Source organism: Bremia lactucae, linkage group LG8, assembly GCF_004359215.1.
Source record: "Bremia lactucae strain SF5 linkage group LG8, whole genome shotgun sequence".
NCBI classification, from domain to species: Eukaryota; Oomycota; class Peronosporomycetes; order Peronosporales; family Peronosporaceae; genus Bremia; species Bremia lactucae.
Genome location: NC_090617.1, coordinates 3,688,548 through 3,713,780, shown reverse-complemented (window position 1 = coordinate 3,713,780; position 25,233 = coordinate 3,688,548). Strand labels below are relative to the sequence as shown.

General features: G+C 46.4%; 2 protein-coding genes across 2 annotated transcripts; both read right to left on the bottom strand.

The window, feature by feature from the left end:
- Nucleotides 1-10,168: 10,168 nt before the first annotated feature.
- Nucleotides 10,169-16,283, bottom strand: CCR75_007080 (uncharacterized protein). The gene is made up of 2 exons (XM_067965144.1): nucleotides 10,664-16,283; nucleotides 10,169-10,593 (listed from the first exon to the last, which is right to left on the bottom strand). Exon 1 carries the CDS (start codon nucleotides 16,217-16,219, stop codon nucleotides 10,664-10,666), a length of 5,556 nt encoding a protein of 1,851 aa, XP_067815655.1. The 5' UTR covers nucleotides 16,220-16,283; the 3' UTR covers nucleotides 10,169-10,593.
- Nucleotides 16,284-16,446: 163 nt separating this feature from the next.
- On the bottom strand, nucleotides 16,447-18,077 carry CCR75_007079 (uncharacterized protein; the record flags this gene model as incomplete). The annotated part of the gene is made up of 3 exons (XM_067965143.1): nucleotides 16,447-16,823; nucleotides 16,935-17,935; nucleotides 18,016-18,077. The coding sequence occupies 3 exons, from the start codon at nucleotides 18,075-18,077 to the stop codon at nucleotides 16,447-16,449; spliced, it is 1,440 nt and encodes a 479-aa protein (XP_067815657.1).
- Nucleotides 18,078-25,233: the final 7,156 nt, after the last annotated feature.

The following is a 25,233-nucleotide window of genomic DNA, read 5'->3' as shown; positions in this document are numbered from 1 at the left end:
TTACGACCAAGAGATCGTAGCACTGGTGGCAGGCGTTTCCTCGGCGACTAGTGTGGCGGTAAAATCAGATCACATTAAAAAAATTGCAACCAACGTCAGGTGCAAGGAGGCTTACTCCTTCTCCTCCAACGTGGCTAACTGGGTAGCACTGAAATTTATTTATGCTGGGCTGGCTCGCCCATGGTACTAAGGGCACTCAGCAAGTTTTCCCTCGAACCGCTATCACAGAGCGGATTTATCGAGTGCTGACGCCTACGGTCTTAACTCTTGGCTGAAGAGCTTCACCCCCGACGAACGGTGGTCAACACAACGTTCTTTAAGACTAGGCATCCGAGGTTCTTTGGATCGCTACATTTTCTCCATCTGAGTATTCAAACCATGATCAAGTGGCTCTTTACCTAAGGGAGAGGCAGATGGATCGTACCGACACCCGACGACTACGTGCTTCGTTACCTATCCGGACGAACTAGCCAAATTGCGTTTAAAGGACTTAATACGGATTTGACGAACGCGGGAGTGGGCAGGGCACGGACCAGCCAGTCTTGGGGGGGGCGCATATAACCGGTAGCACACACTGCATTCCGGTACCAGTGTTGCCGTCAGGAGGCGGCGTTGAATTTTCAAGATCTTCAGTACCCAATTCTTAATCACTAATTTCGTCGTTCTGATCCCATCACCCAGATATCGAGTTATGTCGCCTGGCGGGGTGACAGCGATGCTGTCGCAGGTCTTCAGAAAAACTGACCGATGCAAACCGGATTTGCTCTTGTTCGGTTGAACATGCAATCCTGATAACACTTCAAAGGTTTTAACTAAGGTAATTGCATGCGGGATTTGATCGGCCTTCTTGATGAATTGTCAACAAACGCTTAAGAATAGTGCCTTTGCCTAGACATCCTCGGTGTTCGCAGCTACCTGAGCACAGGTTCTGCTTTAATGCGAGACCTAGCACCTCCACTACTACCAAAAAGCAGTGGCGCCAGCGGGCAACCCTGACGAATACCTGATCGCATTGGTAAGGCTAAGGAACCACATCCGTTCACGACAAAACTCGCCGTCGTGCCATTTTAAATGCGTCGTATGAGGTCGACAAAGCGTTTATTGAACCCAAAAAGAAGCAGAGCCTCGTATATAAAGTCACAGTCCACTGTATCTTAAGCCTTGCGAAATACCAGAAGTAAGATACATCTGCTATGCTCAGCCATCACAATTTCTTGGTCGGCTGCAGTCAGTAATTGAGTTATCATCATCATAACTGCTCATCATTCTACGCCCCTGAACAAAACAATGCTGCGAATCGCTGATAGCTCTGGGTAGAAACAATTCTAGCCGGGTATCGAGTAGCTTCGCAAACACTTAAAAGCTCGTTTGTAGCAAAAAAATGGTACGATCATCCGAACGTCGTCCGAGTCGCCCTTTCTCTATGAGGAATGATATGTGCCTCGAGAAAGGAGGGAGGTAGCTCTGCTCCAGCCATTATTTGGTTTCTAATATGGACCAGTGCCGGTACCATGTGCGCCGCAGTGTCCTAATAAAAGTCGTTGTTTAGCCCGTCAGGGCCGGTCTATTTATGACGCTTAAGCCCTGTGATACCAGAAAGCACCTTAGCTTCTGTAATAGTCACCTTATGCGCTCATTATCGAGAGCTGTTAAGCATTGCTCTGGTAAATTAGTCGCAAATTTTTCTTAGCTCCTAATTCTTTAATTCCGACTCAAAACATCGGAGGCGAATACATTTGCCTCCGATGTCTTACGCGAGAACGCAGGACCGTGATGCGCTCAAACGAAAGATATGCGTTGGTCTCCTACCCAGTTGACGACCCTCTTAAAGGACCACCTGAGGGTATAAAAATGGAAAGCAGCGTCGGAAACGCTTTCTGAAAATTAATAGAAATAGCAACCAGCAGCAGTGTAACGGGGTGTCCCATTACATAAGTATTATTACCTATAAAAGGAAAAAGGGCAGAGAAGTACAAATTATCTTTATTTTTTTTTGACTTAAATAATTATAATAATACCAAATTCAATATTATTAATGCAATAAAAGACATTAGCTCCATTGATTAATTGATTTAAGTCTAAATTAATCCCGCCAACCATTTCAAGACACGATTGTGCGGTGCGCAAGGAGGCGCCATGCTTAGTTCGATATTAATATAATAAGTATAATAGTAGATAGAAGATCGCTTTGTAGGAAACCAATTATAAAATACAGTATTACTTTTCTGTATTATAATCCATTGAATTACCTCTTGGTAGCTTAAGTTTCTTAGCTACCTAGGAACCTTCCTCTGTACGCTTGTGTACGTGACGTTTCGAGGCACCCTATATACACTGCAATCAGTGTAAGATGAAATAGTACTGATCAGAACTAGTGAAAAGTGCCCCATTACACATGGTAGCACTTCGAAGTCCGTTTAACGGCTCACGCGCATTCCATTAAACATAAGTATATTGGATGAAGAAGGAGAGAGTTTTTAAGCCCCTCAGAAAGGTTATCACGCAACACGTGAAAGGTTTTCTCGTTTGAGTGACGTCGAATGGAGAGCGACCAAGCCAATAAGTTCGGTCTTAGGCGCGCCAGCCGTTGGCGCTATGCTGTTCACTCAAAGCAGAGATGAACAGCAGGCGGCCGTAGCCGATTTCATTTAAAACGAATTCGACGGGGCTCAAGAGAAAGTTGCCTTGCTTTATCAGCAAGGCTCTCAACACATGGAGGTGTTGAGAGAACAGGGTACTCATCAGATGGAACTGTTGAGGCAGCAGCAATTACAAGCTGCTAATGGTCTGACGCTTCCGCGTCGACCTGAAAGCTTAAAGCTCGAAATCTTAAAGTTCAAAGCAGTCGAAGCCGACTCCGTCTTGAGAGGGTTCGTCGAATTTGACGATGCCATAGAAGCTCGTCGTATCACGGATGATGCGACGAAGTAAATTTGGCATGTCCAACTTAGCCGGACGTGCCAAATCTTGGACCCTGGCGCTCAAGCTTCAAGACTCATTAATCTTTGGGTCATACGAGGTCTATAAATCCCGGCTCAGACAAACATTTGAGCCACCACGTGCGGAATTCAGGGCTCAAGCCGAGCTCCTGGATTTGAAGCAGACAAGTGAGCCACTTACGCTTATGCCCAACATACACGATACCTGGTCAATTGTATCGTTAGTCAGTGGAATAGATGAACAAAGACAGGCAACTGGGTTTACAAAAGGTCTTTGCAGACGATCCTGTTAAGACCCACCTGTTCCGGCTAGAATTAGAGGTCGCTAGACCAAGTGATCTCTACAGCGGAACAGGAGGACTTTAATCTTTAACAGGCTTTTGTCCACTCTGGTGCTTATCGTCCACCGAGACGACAAGAAAACGGAGGTCATTAACCCATGGATCTCTCGTATGTAGAAAGCGAGAAACCTTGCTCTTCAATTTACAAGCGATTACGAAAATGTAATCGCTGTCAAAAATGGGCCACTACTCCTATGAGTGTAGTGGCCCACGGCCAGTGCCTAAAATACTAGGCGAAAATACCGTCCTCTTGCTAGAAATGATGGAGGACGCGGATCCGACGCTGTTGCGAAATCGCAACGGCGAGGCGGATCGTCAAAACGGTCGAAGTCAGTAGGTGCGGAGCGCCCTACTGATCCAGCAACGTCAAAGAATTCGTAGGCTTTTTAACAAAAAAAACTCCTCACGCACAATTTGTAACTGCCCAGGGGATGATGTTAACCTCACCACCCAAAGAATTTAAGTGTCTAATTAGTTGTCACTTAAGTCCCAAGTCGATTGTGGGGCGTCAAATAATTTTTAATAGACGCCAATCGCTAAAAAATCGCATGCTTAAATTTATGAGCGCGATATCCCTTCAACGAGAATGATAGTGCGCCTAGCAACAGGCGCATCTGTAACAGTTAAAAACATGTAGTCGATTTCCAATACACGTTAAAGGGTAAACAGTACAATGATGATTTCATCGTACTAGATTTGAATGACAAATTTAATGTCATCCTTGGGTTGAGAAAGTACGAGTCATGTATAACTTGGCAGCATCAAGTCGTGACGATGCCTGTCTCTTATTCATCAGATAACCAATTGATGAACGTCTTGGAGCGTCCACAAGCGAGTTAATAACCTACGAGTGAGTGCGATGGCATCACTTGTGGTTCGGTCGTTAGCATGACTCCACAAATCCTCGGTATGAATACCCGACACATTGTGGAGTTTGATTCGACGGCTCTGCACAAGCACAGGCAGCGTCAAAATTCGACCACTCGAATAAGCTGAGTGATACGAAACAAGGATGCTTGATTGAAAAGCAACGTCCAAGAAATTTTTAAACGCCAGTCTATAAGAGACAGTGCGAAAGTCCTAGATCCACTGGAGAGTCGATTGTAGAGAATCTCGCCGTGGTAGCGCAACCACAGCTAGAGGCAGTAGAGGAGAATACCCCAAAAAAAAACTTGTGGGAATAAGTCCCATGAAACCTGTGGTCAAAGGTTCCCAGGTAATTTTGAAAAGAAACTGAGACAATCAATGTATTAGTAAACAATGGATCAAGTGTAGGCGGTTATACACGTGATCTATAAGCACTTCGGAAGTCAACTTCGGAGGTAACTCAAGTGGCGTCAAGCAGATTTGCGTACTTGTCACACATGTAAACTACGTGGCCAATATTCGATCGGCGGTAGAATTTCTGAGAACGAACGATTTCTCAGTAACTCATCGATGGACAAATCTTTAAAAACAAACCCTTTATATAACAATTTAAAGGTATTTAAGGATGTCTTCCCTGAATCAGTACCGTGCGAGTTGCCTAAGGACAGAGGCACTCAACACGAAATTGACCTAATTCCAGGTTCGAAATACTGTGTCATGAAGCAATGGCCATTGCCTCGTAAATAATTAATAGCGATCGACAAAGTCTTTGCCGAACGTTTAGCAGCGGGCCATGTGAGTGTATTAATTTCTCCCATAGTTCTCCGACCTTTTGTGTGCGAAGAGCAACAGGAGGATGGCGGATAGTGCATGCATTCAACAAACTGAACGCTGCAACTATACCGGCTCAAACGCTGATACCACGAAAAAAACGCAATCATTGATGTTATGTCAAAGAGTACTATCTTTTCGTCAATGGATCTGATGGCTGGATTCTATCAGATCCTCATTCGTGAACAAGATATTCCGTTCACAGAAGTAAGGACCCCAAGCTTTATGCTATCGGAGGTCTAGTCATTTCACAGGGACTTAGTAATGCCCCTGCGACATTTAACTGATGTGTAACAAATCTGTTGAGAATGGTGCGGGATTTTGCACCGATCTACTTTGATGACGTCTTCGTTCATAGCAGAGACATGAACGGAAAGTCGGACGTTAAAGTACATTGTACCCACGTCCGTTCTTACACTTATGCATAAGCACGAGTTGAAATATGGGTATGCGAATCTCAAGAATTGTATATTTGCTGCAAGTGAATATTACTTCATGGGTGCATCGTGGGAAAACAAGGTGTTCGCCCCCAGAAAAGATCAAGGTGACCACCGATTGGCCTCTACAAGTCGATGTAAAGGGACTTAAAAATTCCTCGGTTTAGCGGCATACCTGCACATGTACTCACTCTATTATGCCAAATTGACTGCTCGTCTTTCTTCTTTGTTGAAGAAAAATATCAAATTATCATGGAGCCTGATTGCCAGCGTTCCTTCGAGGGTACCAAGAAATGCTTGATGCAATCGTCAACCCTGATGATTGATGACCAAGACCAAATTTTTCATGTGGTCTGTGACGCCAGCGACTTTGCAGTCGCATCCCGTGCTCCGTTACAACCTCTGCCTGTTACGACAGAGTGTTCGTAGCTATGGACTTCGTCTTCGGATTCCTCGAAGAGACCACAAGAATAATTACATTCTTATTTCGTTGACCGTTTTAGCAAGATGGTACATCTCGCTGCCGTTCCGGAGTCAATCACAGCCAAAGCCTGTGCTCGTGTCTTTATGGACACGATATTTCAACTCCATGGGTTCCCCCGTAAACTGGTCTTAGATCAAGACCCTAGATTCACGGCGGAATTTTGGTAAACCGTGTCCAAAACATTCAAAAAAAATAAAATTGTTAACTTCTGATCATCCTGAAACATATGATCGGACGGAGCGTGCAAACCGTATTATCGAAGAGATACTTCGCGGATACGTCCACTCTTCTGAGAGTTGAAGCGAGTTCTTGCCGATGGTAGATTTTGCCATTAACAATTCAGTGCATGCTTCTACAAAGCATACACCGTTTTTGGTCAATGGCTTACGCCACTCTCGTATACCTACCCTGTTTGGGAGTAACCCCTTCATAGGGGGGGGGGCGCTCAAGCAAGGAAGCTTTTGGCTCCTGCTCTCTAAGCATAAGCCATAAGGTCAAGGCGAAGGATTCCAATGTTGAGTTAGCAAACATTGAAGTGGACAAACTCAGTAATAACCATAATGCTTTTACTGACCTAGATAACGATGCTGAACGACTCAGCATCGAAAACAAAATTATTATTGAAAATGATAAAATTATCAATGATGAAGAGATTAATATCTCCGAAGTGCGAGCCGGTCGTACTGAAAACAAAAATAAAACCAAGTCAGCAGGTGATTTCCTGCTGGCTAGAGAAGCAGAGGTCCGTTTCGTTTAGGATTCCATCGCTGATGTGGTCGACCGACAGAAACGGAATGCAGACAAACATGGAAGAGCAAATGTTCATTCATTTAAAATTAATGATCTAGTGCTACTCTCTACGGTAAAAAAAAATACCGAAGCATTTTGTGAAGTATGTAGGCAGTAATAAATTACTGCCCAGGTATATCGGCCCATTTCGTGTATACCATCGCCAAGGCAATGCATACACGATCGGGCTGCCTCATTGTATGCGTACGCATCCCACGCTTTATGTTTGGCGTCTCCGCCAATACCATCAGTACGAGGCTTCCTCCGATGGTTCCGAGCCAAAGCCTTATTGTCTTAGAACAGGGTCTGATTCTCCTGAGCCAGACGATCCACTCTTTCCTTCAATGAAGAGATCTTCTGACGAGTTGTCAACAGCTCGTTTTGAAGGGACTGATGTGTCCTTTTATTCGCCATTTGATCAGTCACAACCTGCGCACAATTTATTAACTGGTCACGAAACACATTGTCGACTGTCACCGCTAACTCGCGGCGACGAGATTGCTCGTGGTCAAGAGCCTACCTTGAATAATAAGGACGTGATCCCAAACGCGATGTTGATTCGGGTTCGTCAAACGAGGCAAATCCGATATATCCTTCCCCTTCACATCCATTGATGTATTGAGGTGGTGAGAAGCGGTTTATTGATAAAAGAACCTTGAAGCACCGTGAGACAAAGAGGGTTTGAACGAGCTATCTCATTCGTTGGCGAGGGTATCCAATCTCGCATGATAGTTGAAAACCTCGTTCCCAACTGATTGGGCGTTCCGGGTCTCGTTTTGCAGTGCAAGACGAGACCCATACTCCTCGGCAGAAGGTCCATCGAAGAACGAGCGCTTCTTGCGCTAGAGATGAGAGTCCTCCAAACTGTACTACATCTAGTTTGGCATCTTGACGAGAATTGTGCAGATGGATTGACAAGGCTTCCCCAATGCGCAAATTTTAGGACGTATATTGTATGGTATGGGCTGCGTTTTTGCAGCTCCTATTTATCAAGCCAAAGCTGATACGAAAGGATGTTAAAGTTCCATTGTCAACATCTCCTATTTTCACTGACAAGCAAACATTCTTCGGTAAGTACAAGTTCATATATTATTTGAGGGTGTCCATAAAGGTACTTCTTCAAATTTTCTGGATTCAGTGCTTTAAAAGCCTGTTACATCAGTTCAGGAATTGTCTTTCGCGTTCAGGGCATGTCTTTTTGTTATGTTCCTCTGCTTGACATTCACCACAGTTTCGCTTCCGGCCATATGCTGCAGAAGTGCCTGCTGTTCCATCCACACATTCAAAAGCTGAGGGATCACGTCGTGTACTTCCAGTGGGCCGTCCACGCTGCCGTCTCAACACAGGATCTCTGAAATGAAAATCCTCATTTGCTCTCATTAAGTTTTGTCAAAGGAGTAGCTGCTGGTGTGGAGGCAGGATTGCATGTTGCTCTTGAAGATGAAAAATAACATTTGTAAATGCTCTTGCAGCAATAAAAGAAATGTTGGCTGGTTCTACTGGCTTATGCAGCCACCAATGTGAGTCAAAATGGTCCAAAGTCAGATTCTCATTTGCAGCATGCAGATGCCTGATGATGTGGAAGCAAGGTTATCCGTAATTGCTACAGAGATTTATGCTCTCATCCTCATTCGGCAGTGCCTTTTGATACTGATTGTGTACCTGTGTTTAGTAAAGTGTCAGAAAAGCTTATGACTGAAAGACATTTAGTAAGGCAGAACTAACCGTCTTTAGAGCAAAATGATATATCTTTCTATTCAATGCAGTCCAGAATCCATTTCGCAACTGGATCAAATTATGAGATTGATCATAAGCTACCTGATAGCTGATAGCCTCCTGCTGCTGACATGCAAGAAGCAGCTTTTCATAGACAACTAGTAAGTTGCCAGTAGAAATTGCTATCCATTTTTTAACTATAGCATGACCTCCTAGGTTTGAGAGTTGTCCTGTTGAATTTCTCTCAAATGCATGGTAAACATCTTCTTTTCCAAGGGTTTCTAGAAGAGCTTCCAGTGATGCTCAACCCGTAAGGAATTGTTGTTGCTCTTGCTTTCTGATGTTCTAAATATCCTGTCCAATGACTCTTCATATTATATCGGATGCTTTTAGTGTCTTCAGTATAGCAACAGGATTGGCCCCACTTAAATCATCAATGCAACAGTTCCCACTTGTTGTGATGTTAAAGTGCGAGCCACAGGGTGAGCTGCCACGTTTGCTGCTGCTGCATGGTTATGATCGCCATTGTCAACAGTGGCAGTCCATTCATCTTGGCTTCTCCTCTGTAGGATGGTTGACCAGGGACAAGCTAGACATCGAGCGCTTGTCTTCCGAACTTGTGCAACCATTTGTTGGTGTGTTCCACCATGGGCACAACCAAGCCAAACTTTCCGCACATTGTCAGAACTATCTTTTTGGACCACCTTTTAGTTGCATAACCCTTCTGCAAGGCGAGTTTTTTTACTGCTTCCTCTGCAAGCTCAAGGGAACTATAGGTGCAGTTTGAAGGAGGTTAGAGACATTATTGCAGTGGAAGTAGATTATGCAAGTACAAATAATGGGGTGAGTTAATTTTGAGTGAGTTATTTAAAGCATCATTCTGTTTTGGTGCATAGTATCTAATTAAAATAGCTGTACCAGCTGCTGGTATAGAGAATCGTGTTAAGTCTTTGAAACCAGGCTTTGCATCCAATGTCTTTGACATTGCAAATAAACGCGTCCAGGCTTGCATCAACGAGCTTTTATCTCGCTTGTTGTTGCCAGTATATGCGAATAGTGCGGCGTCTTCGGCTGCAGTTCATGCAGCCGCGGGCGACGCATTATTGTTTCTTGCGGCAGACGTTTCGTCTGCCGTAGTATCAACTTCGACCTTTTGAAGTGGTGGACCGTTGGCGCTGCCTGTGCATTAACACAGCCGGCAGTTGGGTGCATCGTCGGTAAACACGGCGTGAGCTTTGATCTCGAAAAGATCAAGGCAATCACCGACTGCGTCAGCTGATGCACGCTTTGTTTAATACAAAAGCGTATTCACTAGTGCTTCGTCTCGATTCGATGTCACGGCAGCGAACGAGTTATCCTGTTCGCTGGCGTGGTTATCCACCTTCACATGACAGCTGGGATCCTCGTTCCCAGCTGATTGCTGTCTAGAAGTGACGATGAGTTTAACTCAATCGTTGGTCGAATGACCACCATTTCAGATACATCGTCAGCCTTAAAGGCTCGACCGCACTCATCAATAGACATTTCGTCTAGCTCTTAAAGAGCATGTAACGAAAGGATGCCGCATGGCTGACTTTCCCCTCAATGTTACCGGTTACACCATTTACAAGCATATGTGAAGTGGGGTGTCGCTATACCAAAATGGGGGTGTCGCTATACCGACGGCCACAAACAAATGTCATTCCATAATATTCCCATGCCTTTCTATGTCTAATTTATTTGACGATCTTACTTTCTTTATTCAATGGCCTAGTAATTATTTTGCGATGATCTTACAGCTCGTATTTTCTTAGCTTAAAACACTAGAATGGTATCACATTTTTCATGCTCACAAGTCGTCGTTCAGCATTACGGTTATTAAAAATAGACGCCAATATCAATTTAGTGACCACGATTAATGGGATCTAGTCATGCTAAAGTTGATAAAGAATCTTGCCCATGTCTTGCATGCGTCTCACAGGCGTCACGTGAATCATATATACATTATTTAATGAGCTTTCAGCACCTCTTAAACACTTTCACGAACGAGTATCGTCCGCCCCTGTTTGACATTTTACTTACCATCTTTGCCATTTAAAATTGTACATCACTACTCTCAGGTCGAACCGTATCGAGTAAATCCTTGGTCATCTTGACCTGGCGGAGTCGACATGGGACGAAACTCTGCTCGGCTTGTCGAAGGAGACGCGCTTCATGTACGTGACAGAAGTGTGCGGTCAATTAAATAGACCTATGAACCAACAAGCGCGAGCGTACTTACTAAGGAGACTCTGCTGGAATGCTTGCATCGGACAGTCGGCGTTTCATGATGCCACGCCAACCGCGACGCCGACGTTGGGTCTCTTGAAAGGCAATGTAACGTTCCACGAGATAGGCTTGGCCCGCCTTGACGCCCATGCCAATCACTGGAAGCAACGGAAGCGGACCAGCAAACCACGGCGCGACAAGACGACTGGACTGCGCAATGCACGCCAAGATGGCGATGCCGACACTAATCATGGAAAGCGCATTCCACACTGAAAATCGTCGCGTGAAGGTTGACGACGAAAGAGCGAGGGAGATAATGCCCATAATGGGAGACATGACGAGGGCAAGCGGTGGCACGAGAAGTACGGGCACCATAATCGAAGCGCTGCAGTCATGGTCAACTTCCCCTTCCGTGACGCACTTGAGATTCACCAAAATAGCAAACGTGATGGCTAAATCAACCATCAAAAGAGTAAGGAGCGAAATGCTGAGCATCCACGAAAGGCTAAGCGAAGTGCTACGTGGCAAGTTACGAGGCAGCAAGTGAAAGCGAAGGAATACATGAAGCATCTGACGAAAACTTTGATCGGCGAGACGCTCGCGGAGCTCGTCGGCGCAGATCAAAACCCCGGGTATTGGAAGGGAAGCATCCACGGGACCAAGCCATCCTTCGTAAATTGTATGGTGTACGGCGGTGCTTGGCTGTTTCGCTTTCGTCAATCCAGCAGCGCCCATGACGACCAACACATCGTCGGCGGTCCCACTGCGTCCGGGTTGTCCATTGATGTTTAAAGCATCCCCGTGCAAGCTGTTCGACCGGATCCGCAGTGCCTCCTCTCGAATGCTACTCACTGGATTCAGCGGGAGAACGTGGCTACTTTCACTAGATCGATTGAGAGAGGATGAGTCGCGATCTTTTGGCGCTGTTTCCCATCCTTCCATGTCATTTAGCATGGCATCATTATCAAAGTTACCGTCGTCACGACGAGATACCAGATAATCCAAGGAATCCCCACGCTCGTACCCATACACGTCATTTGTATTAAAACGATGAGAATCTTTCGGGTACTTGTTGTATCGTTTTGAGCACGACGGTTGTATGTGAGACGGCACGAGATTGGCACTATTACTGCTACTGTCTGACGATTCATTAGCAGCAGTGAGAAAGATCCCAAGTTTAAATTCCTCGCCCATATCCAATTCATCCTGGACGTAAAATCGACCCAAGTAGATCCGAAGTCCACCAAGTTTACTCGAGTTGCTTCCCATTGCCGACATTGCACGCTGCTTCTCAAGATACACAGCAACAGGAAGAAGCGATTCCACAAGAGCATCTTTATTCTGTTGGACAACTCGTAGTAATTTGTTTAATTCTGCCACGAATTCAATCCACGGCTCGTCTATAAAGGCTGTTAACTCGGGACATTGTGGAATTGATCGAATTAGCAAATCATTCGGGTCTAGGTAGAACGGCGAGAAGTAGGTTCCGCAACCTGCGAATAGTAAGACTAGCGGTAACGACGGCTTTCCAATCTTCGTCGTTGGCACACACACCGACTGCGAGCTTTCCTTGTACAGCAATTCAAGGTAAACTAGAGAATAATCCGCACAATAGCCTAGCTTCACAGCATTCAGCAACCCGCGAGCTCGAGGACCTTTCATGCATGCATGATTGTATTTTCCCACAATACGCTTGAGCTCATTCACTCGAACATGACGTCGAAATTGCTTCACCTCGGATGCAAACGGATAGCATAACACTGCTACGAGGAAGTACACAATCTTGCCCCAGCTAGAGCAGGGACCACGATGCCACGCTAAGACACGATTGATTCGGTTCGCTAGATTATTAAATTCCACGTCGTACAACACCTTTTTGAGAGTTGGTGGAACCGTTGAGCGAAGCTTCAGCGGAGAGTCTGGGTCGTTGTACCCGGCAAAATAGAGCCTCGCCATGTGTTCTGGAAGATCACGCTCCATAAGTTTCGGATAGTCCACGCGGCACCAGTAGAAACACCGGAATAGCGACGTAAATAAGCTTCGCTGTGAATTCGCTACAGCAGAAGATAGCAAATGTTGTCGCTCACCTTTTGCACTGCGGCTATTGTAAGTCCTAGTGTACGACGGCTCCTTTCGATTTCGACAAGCATACCCTAGCAAGATGAAGAACGTCACGATGCTCATTAGCACAAGAGCAAAACCGAATTCTCCACCGCAGGCATCGAGCAACTGCTGTATTGGCGACACACAATAGTACCCCGAGTATCCAGGATCACACGCCCAATCACAACGCGCACTTATCTCGCCAACGCCAACATAATGCGCATTTGATGGCGCATTCGAGCATACCACGCATTCAGCGCTGTTGCTTTCGGACTTGTACTTTCCCACGGAACACAATCGGCAAAAGAGACCGCCAGATCCTGGAGGGCAAGGAAAGCCAAAGAACGACCCACTTGCACCGGAAAGCACGGACGCTTGAACATCCGAAGACGTCGGTGTTGATGCTGCTGAGTCGGGTAGATCGCCGCTATTTAATAGATACGAGGTGGCCCCACCTGCCACAGTATAATTCCCATCAAACTCTCGTGTACATCGATCGAAAGTACTCAACTCGCATCCTGTGAGCTGGAGGCGGCCTCCACCACCACCTCCACCGCAGAAACGAGGGACGATATCTGTACTTGGTAATTCCGCCTGTGCATCTTCGTTTGCGGCATTAGTTTTAACCTTTGCTTTTAAAAATGATCGTTTCGGCCGCATTGCCGTGCCTAGGAAGTTAGTACTCACATCGATACATTCCGAGCCACCGCCGACAGCGCTAATATGCCCATGGCCACGCAGAAATTGGGCAACTGATAGTCCTAAAAATCCTCCTGATCCACCCCCAGCACCGTTAGCGCCGCCTATTCCGTTACACTTAACTTCTCCACTGAGCACAAGACCGGAGGCACCAAGAATTACAATTCCTCCGCCACTTCCGCCGTCAACGCATCCCCCACCTGAACCCAACATTCCTGTACCGGATCGTGTTCCATAAGGCAGACCACCCGAAGCGTAGTTGCCAATACCTGTAATCACACTCGAGTCCGCCCCATGACCGCCATATCCAGCACCACCACCAATTGAACTAGCGCACGACCCCATGCCTGGTCCTTGATTTGCTCGTTCTCCCATTCCGTCCGTTGATATCACAGACCCACTCGAGATTTCAATTAAATTCGTTGCGCACAATAAAATAGCGCCACCATGTACGAGGCCCACTGGTTGAGGGAGGTGATTGTCTTTTTGCTGGAGCTGATTCTCGATTTCTTGTGCTTTTTCTTTCGATTCTCCTAAAAGAATTGAGTCACGCGCATGCACGATAAGTGTAAAATTACTTGGGCTTGGCAACGTCGTTGGAATGATCGGTATTGACGCTTCTTTCTTCGGGCTGCTATTAGAACTGTTCTTCTCAAGGTCGGCTTCTAAATAAACAATTGGTTGCAACGCTTGCTCTTTACAGGAATGAAAAGCTGACTTGATGCTTGGAATGTTAAGCACTTCTACATGACCAGTTATCGTGACCGAAATCTTCGAGGCGACAGAGAGAGCACCGACGGTGATAAATCCGCCCAAGAATATATCGCCTTCACTTGCAAGAAATAGCATCTTGTTGTTAAATTTCTCCGTAGAATTGAGTACAGTAAAGGTTGTCGTCTCGGGAGCAGAAATGATTGGATCTAAATTGCTCGATACGTTGGCATTGAGGTGAATATTTTGGCTCGTTACGATCTGAGCTGTCCAAGAGAAGTCCAGGGCAGCCGTTGCATCCATTGATACTGAGCGAGCAGAGAGCTGCAAGGCACATGATGACATCATCAATCGTGATTCGCTTGAGACGACAATATCCTGTGCGCAAATTTGCACAACTGGAGGAGCGCTAGTACTTTGAAAGCTCGTCGAGCCAGATAGCTGATATGGAATGGCGCGTAATGCATCCAAAAGAAACGAGCCATTGAGAACTTTTAAGTCTCCTACGGTCAGCTTGAGAATTCCTGTCGCGACAACAGCACCGTCAGTGATTGTAACAGCATCAAGAAAGTCTGTTTCGTCATCTCCAACGTCCACACTCGTAATCGCGCCGCCAATCACTGTATCTAATTCGTCCATTTCCAAAATATCGCCGTCCTTGCTTTGAACACGATTTGGCCACAAACGCTGCATTTTGTTATCAACAAACAGCTGGGCTTCATACACGCCATCCGACTGTTGAACAACTTGATAGTACGTCCCCGCTGCACCAGCTAAGGCTGAGATTTGGACATGCCGGAAACGTTTCGTTTCTGCCAACAGCTCCTCTACTTGATCCGACTTGAGCGTACCTCCCGTTGTCATGATAGCATCCGAGTCCAATTGACTTGACATGAACGTTACCTGGATACGACCACCCCCTCCAGCAGGATAACAGTGAGTAATACCTCGATCAACCGCATCGGTGGAACAAAATGCGTCTCCGCCCTTTGCTTGAATAGTTCCACTCACTGAAAGTGCATTGGCAGCAATAAAGACCGATCCCCCTGAGCCTCCACTCACTCCATTAATCGCACGTCCACCATTTGCTTCAATTGAAGCTTCTTCCATGACCACCACATCTTTCGACGCTTTGATTTGGATTCGACCTCCTCCATTGACCGTAGCAATCAATTTGGAATTATTTCTAACGATGACAGCGCGACTTCCGCTACCTAATAGAAATGGCACAACGCTGCCATAAGCGCTAGTTGACGACGTTTTATTTAACGCTTTGTCGAACGCAGGACCGTCTTTTTCGGTGGTCCATAAGCTGGCTAGCTGCCATCCCGAACTGCTTTGTTTTAATATTGCTTCCTTTTGTCCACTAAATTCATTCCAGACTGTTTGCAATCGGGCATCGAAGAAACCCCACGTCGTCTGTTCCGTGAGCATTGTTGCGTTGGCAATCAATCGCTGGCCACCTCCTCCTCCATAGCTAGCACCAAATACATCCGTGCCAGTAAAGAGTCCCTGCTGATGACGAAACATTCCACTGTACGACGCAGAGATTTGTGCTTGCTCGTCTAGATGCACAAAGGACGCCTCGACACTAAGAGACGACGCTGCCAACGTGGCTTGAGCGCCAAGTCGCACCATCTGGCCCGAGCCAATGTGCAGCAAGCAGTCATCGCCTTCGACCACGACCGACACTCTCGGAGCAAAGTGAAGATCTCCTGCCACGTCCCAATGGCAGGTAAATCCGGCAACAGCGAGTTCTTTGGTCGTGGAGTCCCCTGCAAAAGATGATGTCGTGACTACATTAGCATCCATGAGCGATTCAAATTCTGTAGATATTGACACGGGGGCTTCTAGTGACTGACGAGGCCCGCATACAAATGACATGGACTTGGTAAATGTGCACGAAGACGTGCTTGAATTCCACGCACAATACTGTCGAAAGTCAGCGCAGTGCGGCTTGTGCTCGTTTAACGTCTCGGAAGGTACAAGTGTGGCCGCAACGAGAGCGAGCAAAAGGAGCTGAGAGCCATGATGACGGGCAGAAAGCAACGCCATGCTAGCTGCGTGCGGACAGACGCGATTGACTTTCGGTCAGACTCAAGTGCGCACTCAGAGTGATGGTGATCGAGTGCTTCTGGATCGCGTCGGAAACTTGGATATGGATGGCTACAGAATTAACTTATAGAGGTTTCACGACGGCCTTCGCTATAGTGACCGTCATCGGACAAATGTCGTACTTGCTACCGCATCTTGAGAGTGGCTGGGCCGTCGACCAAGCCATTTTAAACGAAGGCGACCGTGTCGTTGTGATTCGATTCGGTCATGATCATGACTCCACCTGCATGCAGATGGACGAAGTGCTTTGTGGCATCGCTGAGGATGTCAAGAATTATGCCGCCATCTACGTGGTCGATATCACTGAGGTGCCCGATTTCAACACCATGTACGAATTGTATGACCCCTGCACGGTCATGTTTTTCTTTCGCAATAAGCACATTATGATTGACTTGGGCACGGGTAATAATAACAAGATCAATTGGGCGTTTAATAATAAAAGCGAGATGATTGATATTGTCGAGACCGTATACCGTGGTGCGCGAAAAGGTCGGGGACTTGTCATTTCGCCCAAAGATTATTCCACCAAGTATCGCTACTAGGCCTTAAAAAAATTCGTAACAATTATATTGCGGCTAGATCGCTGTAATAAAACAATACACGAGATGCTACCCATGTAAATAGCGCCAAGATAGAATGTTAAAAAAGTATTGACACTCTAATTCCGCGTCTTCCGTGAGGTCAGTGCAATGCACGGCATTCCGCGCGCAATCGTGGCCATACATGGCGCGTAAGGACTGTGGATAAAGTGTCTGTGCCATCGCAACATCCCATGGACCAGCAGCCGCACGAAAGTGCTTGACGACGTCGCTCGTGTCGTGCCCCACGACTTCCAACGCTAAGCACGGTCCACTGATAAACTGATCGACAATGTCGTAAAAGTGCGGCACAATGCCTTCATAGATCTCCAAGAATTCACATGCCGTCGTGCGATCAAGATAAAACATCTCCATGGCGGTAATTCGGACGTGAGTATCGCATTGAATCGCAGCGACCACGTTGCCTAGTGCGTCTTCCTTTATCACATGCGGTAGGACAACACAGCACGTGCAATTGGCAAATGTAGCGGTTGAAGCGTGTGGTAGCTCTAAATAAAAGCGACGTAGCACTTGCGCTTCGAGGATCGATTCCGCACATTCAAACTCATGGGCTTGCGCATTAAATTGCGTGCTTAACGTTGTGACGATCTCTTGCAGATTTTTAATACAGTCTATCTGAAGGAGCTCTATTGCAATCACTGGAGCGTGCGCAATTTGGTCAACTCGAGAGTCAAAGCAATCGGTCTCGCGGTAAAGCTCCAGCAACTCTTCAGCGTAAAGCTTTTCGATATGCATCATCTTGATGGCGACAAATGAAAAGCGCTTGTGCGAAAGCAAAGTCAGCACCGAGCCGATGTGAGCCACCATGTTTGCTTTAATAATAAGCACGGACTTTTGCTGCTGGCATCCGAGTACCTTGGCCGTCTTGGGGTCTAAATAGTCTAGCAGCTCAAAATAACGATCGTAGATAAATACGTTGGCCCCGACGTAAAAGTCCTTGGCCGAGAGCGCCGCGGGGCATTCGCTCTTTCTTAGAAATACGCGACTTGTCTTGGTGTCAACGATCTTTAGATGATGCGAAGTCACAAAGTACCGGAGATCGTATTGGCGATAGAGTCTGCAGCCAGTATTTAAACATGGGTCAGCTAATGCCGTGCGAGAGGAAGAGCTCTACCGTAAGGTAGCGTAATGACGCACTGCGCGTGCATGTCGAAAGAACGCGCTTTGAAGGAATAGACTGGCTCACGAATCACCTCCATGCTGACGCGCTGGAAAAAAATAAACCAAGCAAGGCGCAGATTTTGAAAGAACGAGTATGACAGGCTGATATTCAATTTATTCGTATTTTTGTATGTGCTTTTTGAGAAACAGTAATGATCTTTTCCGGTTTTATTATTCGTAGCTTTAATAACATGTTACTTATGTAGGGTGCTATACCCGAATTAGCGGATGTTTAGCACGGCGCATGTTTCTGTTATGAATGGGTATATTATTAGCCAGTAAGATGTCGGCACGTAGATAAAAGGCTTCCATGAGGTCGGAAAGTCTTTTCATACATAGGTATTTAGAGTTAAATTTTACATATATTAGGACTTACTTAACGCTTCACGTGCCCATGTAAGCCAGGTAACGTCGTTCTTAGCCCGTTGCACCTGAAAGCACTTAGTAGTCCTTTCCCATGACCAAGTTTGAGATAAGTATTTCGCCGCTGTCACCGACGACAGAGATGACTATGGATCACACGCCTTCCCTCATCTCACCAGTATAGAGTGGCAAGCTCTCCATCGCCGCAAAGCGGTGTCGGTTGAGGTCGTCGTCACATCGCTGCTGAACTCAGCGACGCCGAACCGACAGCGACTTGTCAATCCATGGAATGCGAGCTCGCTGATTCTCATCGGCGAGTTTTAATTCCCTCGCGATCTTCATGAAACGAGTCCGTAAAGAAGGTAGTCTACCTATTTTTTTCTGGTGTTGGTAAGGACCGTCTTTCCCTGATCGATGGTTTGGTAAGTCGAAATTGCGATTGACTTGCACTTAATCGATTCGCTATAAGCATAGGTGAATTTCCTTCCCTCCGGGTTATCCGGGAAGGCCAAGGAGTGGGCTATCGAAAAACTCGCTGTAGACGAATAGTGTTTCCGACCCTGACTGCTCTACAAAACTTCCTTCGTCTCGCCTTTGAACCGCCTCAAGACGAATCCCGCGTGCGCGCTGAGTTCTTCGCACTCCGAAAAGGAAAATGTCAATGCGCGACTACGTCCAAAAGACAAGACACCTGGCTTCATGCATTGTCACGAATCCCATTGACATGGCACCCAAGTGTAACGGGGTGTCCCGTTAAATAAACATTATTTCCTATTAGAGAAAATAAAAAAAGATGAACAAAATTATTATCGTTATTAATTTTGACTTAATAGTTCCAATATTTCCAAATTTGGTAATATTGACGCAAGAAAACGTAAGTTCTATTGATTGGTTGATTTAAGTTTGAATCATTTTGCTAATGGTTATAAGACACGATTGTGCGCTGCGCAAGTAGGCGCCATGCATAGATTTTTTTATATAATAAAGTCAGTAGTAGATAGAAGTTCGTTACGTAGGAACTTAATATATAGATACAGTTTTACTTTTTCCCTATTCTAAAGCCATATAACTAACCTTTGTAGCTAAGACTACTTATGCAACGGGGCACTGCCGACTTGTATTGCTTCAGTACAAGTCCACTTCACACAACTTCATGGGAGTGGTGCCTCACGTCTCTTCACGTACACTAGTACGTGCAGAGGATACACTCTCTTCAAACACTTGCTTTTCAGAGGGTTAACAGTAAACTGTATTTAATAGAATTAAGTTCTTGCGTTTTTATCTATTTAATACTTACTTAACTATATACTAATACAAAACATGTAATAAATTCTTACTGTCTCAGCGTCCAGTGCTGACTGAACCGCGGAGCAAGTAGATATAATGGCCTATAATTACCAATGGATAAGCTTTCCGAATATTACTATGCAAAGTAATATTCTTCAAATTGTATCTACCTTTTAGTATAATATATTAATTTACAGCCTTTAAGTGTTATTTTATAGAACGATACACCCCGTTACAACTTAGCTACCTTTAACCTTTCTCTGCACGTCGTGTACGTGAAGTAAGCGAGCCTCCCCACCTCCACTGCAATCAATGTAGGTTGTCGGGTACTGCTAATAGTACTAGCAAAGGGTGTTCCATTACGCCAGGTCCAAGTCTTCGTGTTTGGCATGCGTGAGGTTATGACGCGCTATTGCAAGATTCATCTTCCTTGGAGGAAGCATTTGCCTCGCGCTGCGCGAGGGACTATATCGTGACATCTTCTTATGCAAGCGCCATTCCGGTGGAGCACCGATCAACTGGACCAGAGCCGATGGAGATAGACGCCGTCCAACTCGTGGTCGACAGTTTGCAAGGAATGACCGTCCACTCACCTGCTTTCGTTGCCAAAAACTAGGTCACCGTGCCGCTCAGTGCCACGTACTAGCTTCCGCCGTCAATTACGCCGATGTAGCTGGTCACTTCGTCTCTGACCGAGTTACACAGTCAGAAAATGACAGCGACCAGTAGGTGCGTGGTGCTCTACCAGCTGAAACCTAAGTTCAGGTCCTCCGGTGGTAACCCGAATCCCAGCCCCAGCGTGCTTCAGTCACATTTGACTGCTATCACATCAATGGTGACTCGCGGTTATTTATCGTGAATCTTTACGTCGCCGGTTTCCGGTGGCCTATGCGCGCGCTCCTCGATTCAGGAGCGACCAACAATTCGTTCGCGCATCGTGTCTATCGTTATTACCGACGCACTTCCACGTCCGCGAGGGACCTGGCCAAGTTGTGGTGAAATTGGATGATGGAAAATCTCGTCGGTATCGCAGACGAGAAGTGTTGCTTCTATACACACTTCCGATGGCTTTCAGCAACGAAAACTTCTTAATAGTACCTATAACTATGCGCTTGATTATTCCATGGCTATCGTGATATCAGCCCCAGATCGACTGTCGAGGTCGGTCAAACTTGGAAAGAAATTCGACATCAGCGAAGTGTTTACATATATATTGGTCGCCCCAAGATACAGTCCTCACGTCGCCGTGGTAGACGGTGCGTCTACGAAATGGACAGTGCATGGAGAGCGAGGCCCTTTTTACATTGCTTGCGCAATTCTTCTAGACGCCCCAGGCGATTCGCGTACTTCGTGTCGCGCCTTGAAATAATTGATACGGTGGTCGAGCAGAGGCGCCCACAGGAAAGAAACGTGGTCAAGTAGGAGCTCCACTCGTGAGAAACGTGGTCGAGTAGAGGCTCCTAGACGAGACAAATGTGGTCGACCAGGAGGTTCGAAAGACGGATGGGCACTGAACGCGTCAATAGCGTTCTCGAAGACGTTCTTCGCAGCTACGCAACATCGTTTACCAACTAGATCTCCTTTTTACCGCTTACTGAGTTCGCTCTCAACAACGCAGAACACGTGTTATCGGGTTTGACGCCTACCTCGTTACCAATGCGCGCCACCCTCGCGAATTCACTCTACTAGCCGAGAATAGTCCGATGGCGCTTCGTGGCTTCACTCTGGAAGGGGATATAGCCGATGTCAAGCATCCGAAATGATTGAGTACAGCTTACGTCATGGCCAGCGCCAATGCTGTCACACGGTCGCAGGTGCGGCAACCAATCTTGACGCCACCCAAAGCGGCGTCACCCTTGGCGAGATGAATTTCGCAGACATTAATTGATCCGTCATCGAAGGCTCGAAGTTCCGCGGCTCTGCCGAATGCGGCTAATTACACAACGCGACCATCAGCGCGTTCGATCGATGACGTCACTGTGAGCGACTTCATGCTGTAGCGGCAGACAATAGCCCAGTTTGTCCGGGATACCCTTCAGGCATCGTGGACAAACAAAAGAGAACGCAGACATACATGAAAGAAAGATTGCGAATTATTCAGCTGTTCTCATTCGACCGAAGGCAAAAGAGACTCAGCAGTAACAAAGTTGGGAGCGAGCTGTCGCTTCAAGATTGATCATCCCCTTTAAAATACTTTGACAGATTGGGAAAGCACACACTCTCGGCGTCCCCACGTCACCGCGATTACACCCGACGTTCTACGTCGGGCGGCTGAAGGCGTTTTCTTTTTAGCTACGATTTCCGAGTTGCTCAGTAGGCTGAGTCAGTGACGCGCAAATCGGCTCGATTTGTCGCGGCGTCTAAATCGTCCTGGGCGACCAGGACGGACGCAGTACCATCGCAGCGGTTTACCTCTCATTGTGGACGACGCGAGTGAATTCCGCTAGATTGTTGACCGAATTGTTAATCACTCGTATCTACCGAGTGCGTCTGGTTAAATGGCACATCGGGAGCGCGCAATTCCGATTGCGCGACGCTACCCGGTTCTCAGCATCGGTAATCCCCTGAGAACATTTTTGTGGAAACTTTGCTCCTCCCCTCTTCGTGAGGTTTGGATATCGTTCGAGAGTTTGAAGCCAATTTGGTCTCAATCGCTGAGGCCTCGGGTCACCCCGTGACGCGGATGAATCAGGACGAAGTTCCAGGGAATAGAACCATCAGCGAGTTGCGAATGCGGTCTGCGTCTCACGCGAGTAAGTAGTCGATGAACCGTCAGACTTAGACTTTTGTCTACGTAGTCAACGCAATCCGCCACGAATAGTGGCGGCTTCTTTCTCACCAACGCTACGCTCGTACCTGCTGACATATGCCTGCTCGATCTCGCTGAGCGGTCGCTAGCGATGTAGGTTCCCCAGGCTGCCCTAGTTGAACTAGGCAGGCGAAGTATGATGAACACGTGTACGAAGCAAAGGCGGTCCTCGTTCTAAGTATTCTCACACAATCTGTCGCGTAAGGCGCTGAGGGAATGATCAGCGCGAAGATCTTCACTGTCGGCCAGCCAACCATCAAAGCTGCGCCCGCTGGATATCATCCGATTTCGTCGCCGGATGCAGGCACACCATGACGTCTGAAGCGCATCACGTCAATCATATTTCCGCGCAGGATGCGAAAGCGCCGGAAATGACCTCGCATGGTGTCAGGAGAATCCGGAGTATCTGCTCCGGGCAAGTAGTACAGTGCCCACGGATGAATGTCGACGTCTACTATGTGGAAGTATGCACTGCCGCTGATAGTCCTCTGTGGCGCTTTGTAGTTGCTTACGTTTCATCCGTCACAATTTCCTGGGTGCGTGTGTCTACGTCTTCGCATAATTTTTCTGTGAGCACTCACGGTGCGTGGGTGCTGTCTTGGGATAGGGTGATGTAATAGGCCCTTTTCATTACAAGAATATGTAGCTTACATAACATGTTACTTAAGTAAGGCGCTATAGCCAAATTAGCCGGTGTAGCACGTCGCATATTTCTACGATTAAATAGGCCAGACCCATTTCCAGCCAGTAAGATATCGGCACGTAGAAATGATACTTACATGAGGTCGGCAAGTCTTTTTATTTTTAGGGATTTAGGGCTAAACTTAACATATATTACTTCCCCACGTGCATCTAAGCCAGGTAAAGTTGCTCTTAGCCCGTTACAAACACCATAAGAGCAGCCATCTCGAAAATTGTAGGCTGTGTTCGGTCAATTAAAAGTGGGCTGGGACCAATAGGAGAATTCTCATGTTCAATAAGCGAATCATCACGCTCCCTGCTTTTAGACCTCTAGGGTGCTTCGCTGTTGAAAAGGTCTGATTTCTCTATAACAGGTCATAAAATAATAACGTCTTACCTCGTGCTCTGTATCCATCTTTCTAGATTTTTACCCAGTTGGAGGCTTTGAAAGCATACAAAAGCTGAAAAATCATTTGTAAACTTTGTCATGTGCAGAACCTGTCACATTTGGCTTGCCTTGCGAGCATACTCTGCAAGCGAATATACAGGCCAATCAATCTCTGACCATAGATGACTTGCATTCATTTCGGATCTGGATGAAATAAAGTCCGCATAATTCTGTGCAAAATACATCAATAGCTGGGAAGACACCAAACACTAGGTGTACAACAGTGCTACCCCACATGTACAAGCTTGTTTGCATTCTGCGTTTTGGGATATGGTGGCTAAGCAGGATGTTCTTCCACCACAGGTTGTCAAAAAGCGCGGGCGACCTACCAAAAAGCAGTTTGTAAGATAAAAAAGCGTAAACCATCCACATTTGTATATCAACAACTGACAAAAGAAAGAATAAATTCCTCCTTGTGGGAAGAGGGGACATAATAAAAGAACGTTGCAATATTTATGTAGGAGCTTAGAATGGTTTTGTTTAATTGACTGCCGCAGTATCGGTTATGCTATCAACTTAGAATACCGGAAGCAATTCAGCCAGTGACAAAATTGCTGAGGAGACGAATAGGTACTTTGCCACAGAGGTCGATTCTTCATCGTAATTTGGGACACATCTCTCATTATTTGAGGGAGAATCTTAACCACGAGCGATCCCGTCGCCGCGCGTTAGCGGGGACGGTCGATAATGTTTCTCGTGACAGTTGAAAAGTTGTGTAAAGATTGCGACTGATCAAATGGCGACTGAAAAGACACATCAGTCCCTCTAAATCGAACTGGAGTCATTTCAGTAAAAAAAAATACCTGTCAACAACGATAACTAAATCAAGGACAATAACCCGTGTTGTGTTAATAATTCTGCGAGGCTGTGTTCTTCCAGACCGAAAGGAACGATGTCTTCGCGGAGGATTAGGCATTACATGAAGCAATAAAATCATTTCTTGCCGATACATGTGGCTAAATGATCAGACAATGGTGTCATTTCTGCGGACATACACATCTGAACCAGCTACACATTTATTTACACCGCGCCGCCGTGCATCTTGAAAAGCCTGGCACAGAAGATGCAAAATACCTTCTTGAAATTGTTGTGAGCACACGTTTCTTCGCGGGTAGATTTCGTATACAACCCGGGAGAGCGTAATATACATATCTTTTTGGTACATTACAGTCATTTAATTATCCTAACGACCCGAAAATGTCCGTCCGACTAAGGCCTACACAACCCTCGTCGCTTTGGTAGCTACGTATTGCTACATGCTACCACATGCACACTACAACGGCGTACTTTACTGTTATCCAGCCTCACCGCGCACCTTATCAACGTCTGCTGTCCCATTCATGTCGATCCAGTGACCTAAGTCCCCTCTTAGTGCCTCCGTGACGCTTTTCCACCGTGAAGGGAGCCGCTTCACGTCCGCTTGGATGATTTGTGTGCTCTTCTTCGAGTCCATAGCTATGTTAGCCAGAGCATCCGCCATTTTATTGAAATGGCGAAGATGATGTTGCCATGTGGCCACATTCAACCGGTCTGCGATTGTCCTGCATTGTCGGTATAGGTCTTGCAAATGCCGTGCTTTCGGCGGCTTTCTCCTCCTCATGTGCCC

What these genes read in the sequence shown, in the direction of transcription:
- CCR75_007080 (XM_067965144.1), bottom strand. Translation starts at nt 16,219, where the DNA reads ATGGCGTTGCTTTCTGCCCGTCATCATGGCTCTCAGCTCCTTTTGCTC.